Below are 6,543 nucleotides of genomic sequence, written 5' to 3'. Positions count from 1 at the left end.
AAAAAAAAAAAAAGAAGAAAATGAGTATTACCTTAATTATTAAGACAGTCATACCTTGTATTTTTATCCAGTTTTACCAGAGAACAGACACCGTGTGAAGGTAGTACCCATCAGAGCTCAGATTCAAGTCCTAAAAGACAATAGGCCCCATGTTTCACCAAAACATCTTCATTCAAATTATATATACCTCTTAAAACCTATCTTTTCTCAGCAGTCAATATGAGTCAATAGCATTATTAATAAATGTACTCTGTTTCATTATATAGCAGGCCATGATTTATTTATATGTCCTTTACTATAAGATATTTCTATTTTCTAATTTTTTCATTTTTAAGCATTTTTTTTTGGTAGAAAATCTGGACAAGATCAGTGGGATGTATCTATGTCCTGGGTGTGATATTTTACCATAGTTTCATAAGATCAGTTGGCATAAATCAGGTAAAGAGCACAAAGAATTGCTCTGTTACTTATAACTGCATGTTAATCTGCCTTTATCTCAATTTAGAAAACAGACTTCTCCAGGAAAAAAATCATTTTCTGAACATTCTTGGGAATACGTTTGTATGGTACTATAGCTGTTTCCTTTGAATAAATTCTAAATAGTCACATTTTGAGTCAGACCATATCAAATTATATTTAAGTGCTTTGCATACACCAGACACTATGATATTAGTATTTGGATTGAGAGTATGACTAAAGTGACACCATTGCTACCTGTACAGTGTTTGTAATCCAGCAAGGAAGGAAAACTAGGTAGAAACAGCTCAAGGCAACATTGATTGAGACCTCTGGAGAATTCTAGATTTTGTCCTCTGAGAGGTCCTAGGACATGATTCTGGGAGTAGCCAGTGAGGTCAGGTCATGATTGTAATAATTCTGAATGCACAGGCTCTTTTGTTGACATCAGTGGGATTTATTTTCTAAGTATTATACTTTACGTATTTTTTTTCTAATATTTGGTACAAGGTGAAGACTTATTAGATGAGATGATTTCACAATTGTGAACAAATTCACAGTCCTATCAAGACATAAAAGAAAGTAGTCTCAAGATAACTGTCAGTGTCTATAGGCATCCTAGCTAATCAGTGCTCCCACATATATGGACATCAGAATTGGTTTAGGTTTGGAGAAGTGAAATGGAACAAGGGGAGCAGTAAATTTACGCAAAGTTTATGTATTCTAAGCTTTTTCTACAAAGTCAGAAGTAGACATTTTATGAAAAAAAGTCTCTTGAGAGTCTGCCTCTGAATAAATTTAAATGAAAGACACATGTATTTGTTAAGGCAGTGGATGGCCATTAAAAAAAACTAGTAAGGTATACTTAAAAGCAAGAAAATCAACATTAGAAGATGTATCTGGTTGAGAAGACAGCCACCAGATGTGGTGATTCTCCATGAAGATTGAAAGGACTCAGCATCTATCCCTATTCATTACTGATTTATTCCAGTGAAAGAATACAAAGCAAAATCAGATTTTATTGCATAGATAAGTAGGAAGGAAACCAGGCTCACTCTTTCACAGTTATCTCTCAGTGGAACCACACAAGATGTGGTTCATTCATACAGCCATGCACAACACCTATTCATTGTTATCTACAAGGGTACTCACCATAGTCTGTGGTCCAGGGTAGATTTTTTTTTTTTTTTTTTTTTTTTTTACGTTTTTGGCTGGGGCCAGGTTTGAACCCACCACCTCCCATATATGGGGCCAGCACCCTACCCCCCTGAGCCACAGGCACTACCCATGTGGTCCAGGGTTTTTTATCAAGGTTCATTATGTGCATTCTGCATAGCACAATCTGAACTTCTAGACTCCCAGAGGAAAGCAAGTATTCACCATAATCCATAGTGTTTATACAAGCAGTTTAGGCATAGGAAATCACTCTTAAATGTTAAGGAATAGTGCGGGCTGGTCATGGTGGCTCCTACCTGTAATCCTAGCACACTAGGAGGTCGAGGTGTGTGAATTGCTTGAGCTCAGGACTTCAAGACCAGCCTGAGCAAGAGTGAAACCCCATCTCTACAAAAAATAGAACAACTAGCCTGAAGTGGTGGTGGGCGCCTGTAGTCCCACTTACTGGGGAGCCTAAGGCAGGAGGATCACTTAAGCCTAAGAGTTTGAGGTTAATGTGAGCTGTGATAGCATGGCACTTTATCCAGGGTGGCAGAGTCACACCCTGTCTCAAAAAAATAGAAAAGGAATAGTGAGAATACTCCAGAGTCTGGTTCTCAGATACCAAGGGCCAATATTGTGAGCAAGCCTTGGGATAGCAATTTCAAGACTCATTATGTTGAGCGGGTAAGGTGGCTCAGCCTGTAATCCTAGCACTCTGGGAGGCCGAGGTGGGTGGATTGCTTGAGTTCATGAATTTGAGACCAGCCTAAGCAAAAGCAAGACTCTATCTCTGCTAAAAATAAAAAAACTGGGTGCCTGTAGCTCCATGGTTAGAGCCCTAGCCCTGTGCGTTGGGGCTGGCGAGTTCAAACCTGGTCTGGGCCTGCTAAACAATTAAAAAAAAAGAAAAACTGAGGCAAGAGGATCACTTGAGCCCAAGAGTTGGAGGTTGCTGTGTGCTATAATGCCACAGCACTCTACCCAGGTGACAGGACAGGTTGAGACCCTATCTAGAAAAAAAAAAAAAGACTCATGTTAACTTTTCTTTATAAGGGAAATACAACTTTCCAAACTTTTTCTTTCTGTTTTCTCTGTTTCTTTCTGTTGATATCATATGATTGGTTTGTTAGCATGTGTATCTCTTATGTCCCCGTCCCTCCCTCTCTTGCTCCCTCCTTTCCTTCCTTCCTACCTCTCTCTTTCTCTTTCCAAATATAGAAATGTGTATGTGCATGGGTAGATATAAATATTTAAAGTTACATACCAAATTTTACAAATGTATCATATCTTGTTTTGGTAACTTTTCTACCTATAGTGTGTCTGAAATGTCTCAGGTCTTTAAGTATCCCTTTCAACTTAGAAAGAATTCATTTACCACTTTTTTACTTTGAATATACTCTACATGTAATTATGCAGTCAGCTTCTCCGGACTCAAGGGTATTGAGCGTAGCCAGAGCAGTTCCATGTCCACTCTGTCCTCCTGCTATGTTTTGAGTAACATCATCTGATCTAGAGTCTAGAGGAAGTCCAGGTTTAGACATGCAGCCCCTCCTCATCATAAAAGGTTGTCCCAGCGGAGCAGGATGTGTTCAGAGTAAGATTAGAACACTCCAAGCACCCACACTCAGATCCAGATCACAATCCCCCTGTGCACAGTTAGCCTGCAAGATTTTAAGGCACCATCTCCACACAAAACCACCCACACTCCCCAAAACAGTTGCTTGTTTGAGGAGTTCCTCACAAACACCCTCAGGTTTAGCAGTTCACTGGAAGGACTCACAGGACTCCCACTGAGAGATGTACCCATGATTAGTCTGTTAAAGTATACGTCAGCTAAGAAAAACAACACATAAGTTAAAGTCTAGGACAGCAGTTCTCAACCTGTGAGTCGTGACCACTTTGTACTTTATTAAAGGTTTTGCAGCATTAGGAAAATTGAGACCCACTGGTCTAGGAAGTTCCAGACATGCAGCTCTTGGTGTCTTCTCTCTGTGAGTCAAGACTTACTACTCTGCTGTGTGACATGTGACAGAAGCACCATCACAAGCTAGACAAGCGTACCCAAGTTCTGATGTCCAGAGTTTTTTGGGGCTTCAGCACATAAGCATGATTGATGGATTGTCTCCTCTACATGGTTAATTTCAGTCTCCAGGTTAGCTGATAGTGTGTGACCCAAAGACTCCATTCTGAGTCACCTGGTTGATCTTTCTAGCATGGCCAGCCCCCACTAAAAAAAGACATACCTATCAAATACAACATGGATTACTTCTCAGAAGCTGAGGGCAAAGGCCAGACCTCTTTTTGAACAAGTCCAAATTCTTTTTTTTTTTTTTTTTGACACAAAGTCTCAAGCTGTCACCCTGAGTAGAGTGCTGTGGCATAACAGCTCACAACAACTTCAAACTCCTGGGCTTACGCGATTCTCTTGCCTCAGCCTCCCAAGTAGCTGGGGCTACAGGCACCCACCACAACGCCTGGCTGTTTTTTGGTTGTGGTTGTCATTGTTTGGCAGGCCCGGGCTGGATTCGAACGAGCCAGCTCTGATGTATGTGACTGGCGCCTTAGCTGCTTAAGCTACAGACGCCAAGCCAGTCCAAATCCTTCATTCTGTTCCTTTGGCAACTCCCAGCCAGAAATCTCCTGCAGTGTGTCTGGGTGTATCTTTAGAGCAGGCGTCCTCAAACTATAGCCTGCCTGCGGGCCACATGCGGCCCGCCTAGGACATTTATCCAGCCCACCGGGTGTTTTCGCCACCGCTGCTTGTCCTGCTTACGAGCCGACTTGTCCCGGGGCCCGCAGTCTGGCCTTCCACCGGTCTAAGGGACAGTGAACTGGCCCCCTGTTTTAGGACCCGTGCTTTAGAGGGAAAAAGTAGCTCTTCTATATACAGCAGGGCTTCCTGGGGTTTTAGGATAGAACTTGGTTTTACCCAGAATCCTCTTAATCTTTCCCAGACGTGTCATTTTGTTTGATTCTGTTGGGATGCAAAGATGGAGAAGCCAAAAAGTCATATGAAATCATTGTGGGAGCCCAAAGTGCACTCACTGTCAAGTGTCTCTTTTTTTGCCCCTAGCTCTATCTGACTTCTTGGAACTTTCCTCTTCTGCCGAAGAAACCTCAAGAAGACTGATTAATTCTTTACTTCTGAAACCATGGCCCAGGTAAATGTATATTTCTTACCTTCTTAAAATGCGATTTTTGGATTTTGTGATTATTTTTCTAAATTATCCAAAGCCTTCTACTTAACCTCATCTAATTACCTACTTCCCATTTCTGTTCTTTTCCACTGAATGATAATGCTATATAGCTGTATGTCTATTTGGAGGGTAATGTTTGTTTAATCATTGAGTAGAGTATTCAGTATCACCTATTCCCTCACTTTTTTGTCACGAATAATGTTGGGATAATGAAGAAACAAAGTCCCTTGAGGGAAATAAATATTTAAGTCAAGTCTGTGGATGAATAAATGAAATAGGTTGGCCCCATTTGACCACATGAGAAAATTAATTCTCTACTGATAATGTTTTCAAGCTAGATAGTTCATATTTATTGGTCTCAGTCTTAGTGTGTGGTAAGATCTGAAGCTTTATGATGCTTCTAGAATTGGATAGAGTTGTGCTTAGGACCTATGGATAGAGATCATGTTCTTGCCACGGAAATTGGGGGTAAATTTTATTGTTGAATGGACCTGCCAGACCTCTGTATGATTGTGAATCATTTGGCACTGTCATTTTCTAAATCATGAACAGGGGAAAGGCAGGGGTGGTGCATGGTAACAAATCAAAGATCTTCTAGTACAGAAGTAATAGATCTTACACCCCCACAATTTGGGAAAACCTTAGATGTTTTGGGTCAACCTAAGTGTTCATCTGTAATAGACTAAGTCTGACTTGTCTGTATGATGGAATTAGAACAGGCATTTTTTCTATACAAAGGAAGGCTACTTTTAAGGTGTGATCTGGCATGTTGATGAATTCGAGGCTTGAAAATAGTCAAACATACAAAACTCTATTCTAAAACAAAAGGTCTTATGTTAAATCTCAGGATTTTTTTTTCCTTAAAAAAAAAAATGCTAGGTATCCACACTTGTTGACAAGTTACAAGGCAGGCCATAGCAGACTCCATGCTTACAAACCAGAGGAAAACTCGGATTGTTTATCTGCTTCCTGAAAAGTTTGAATGACTAAGAATTCTGAAGAGTGCAGGTCATTTCCTCTACAGCAGTAGGGCCCTGTGTAACACAGCTAAGTCATAGTTATGATGATGTCCTTAGTGTCCCTACATATAGGCATTCAGTCTACTCCCTGTATTGTCTCCCACCTGGAAGGTACCTTTTGTCTCCCTTCATCTTGAAGCTGTTTTTCTCATCGCTTCATCAGGAACATGTGTATGTTTTCAGGGTATGGTGACATTCTCTGATGTAGCCATAGACTTCTCTCAGGAGGAATGGGCGTGCCTGGATTCTGCTCAAAGGGACCTTTACTGGGATGTGATGTTGGAGAACTACAGTAACTTGGTCTCTCTGGGTAAGTTATATGCCTCAAATAACTTAAACCAGGCATTCTCAAACTACGGCCCGTGGGTCACATGCCGCCCGCCTAGGACATTTATCCAGCCCATCAGGTGTTTTTGCCGCCACTACCTGTCCTGATTAGCAGCTGACTTGTCCCAGGGCCCACGGTCCAGCCCTCCAGCGGTCTGAGGGACAGTGAACTGGCCCCCTTTTTAAAAAGTTTGAGGACCCCTGAATTAAACTTTGCTTCTGGGAATATCACTCTCCACTATGAATTCAGGTCCCTCTTTTAAGAAACTAGTTGAGGCTCGGCGCCTGTGGCTTAAGTGGCTAAGGTGGCAGCCACGTACACCTAAGGTGGTGGGTTTGAATCCCCAGCCCGTGCCCGCCAAAAAATGGCCGGGCGTTGTGGCGGG

General features: G+C 41.5%; 1 protein-coding gene across 2 annotated transcripts in view; it reads left to right on the top strand.

Moving 5' to 3' along the window:
* Positions 1-6,543, top strand: part of ZNF331 (zinc finger protein 331) — a 28,097-nt gene that overhangs the window by 15,453 nt on the left and 6,101 nt on the right. Inside the window, exons 3-4 of one of the 2 annotated variants that reach the window (XM_003801587.3) lie at positions 4,688-4,775; positions 6,014-6,140. In XM_003801587.3, coding sequence (XP_003801635.2) covers positions 4,767-4,775; positions 6,014-6,140 — 136 coding nt within the window. In that variant the 5' untranslated portion in view covers positions 4,688-4,766. Of the gene's footprint in view, positions 1-4,687; positions 4,776-5,993; positions 6,141-6,543 lie in introns of both variants that reach the window. The other variant, XM_023507984.1, reaches the window with a different exon arrangement.

Source organism: Otolemur garnettii, unplaced genomic scaffold (genome assembly GCF_000181295.1).
Source record: "Otolemur garnettii isolate 467f Iridium unplaced genomic scaffold, OtoGar3 scaffold00212, whole genome shotgun sequence".
Lineage (NCBI taxonomy): Eukaryota > Metazoa > Chordata > Mammalia > Primates > Galagidae > Otolemur > Otolemur garnettii.
Note: the sequence above shows the minus strand (reverse complement) of the source record. Positions and strands in the feature narration are given on the sequence as shown.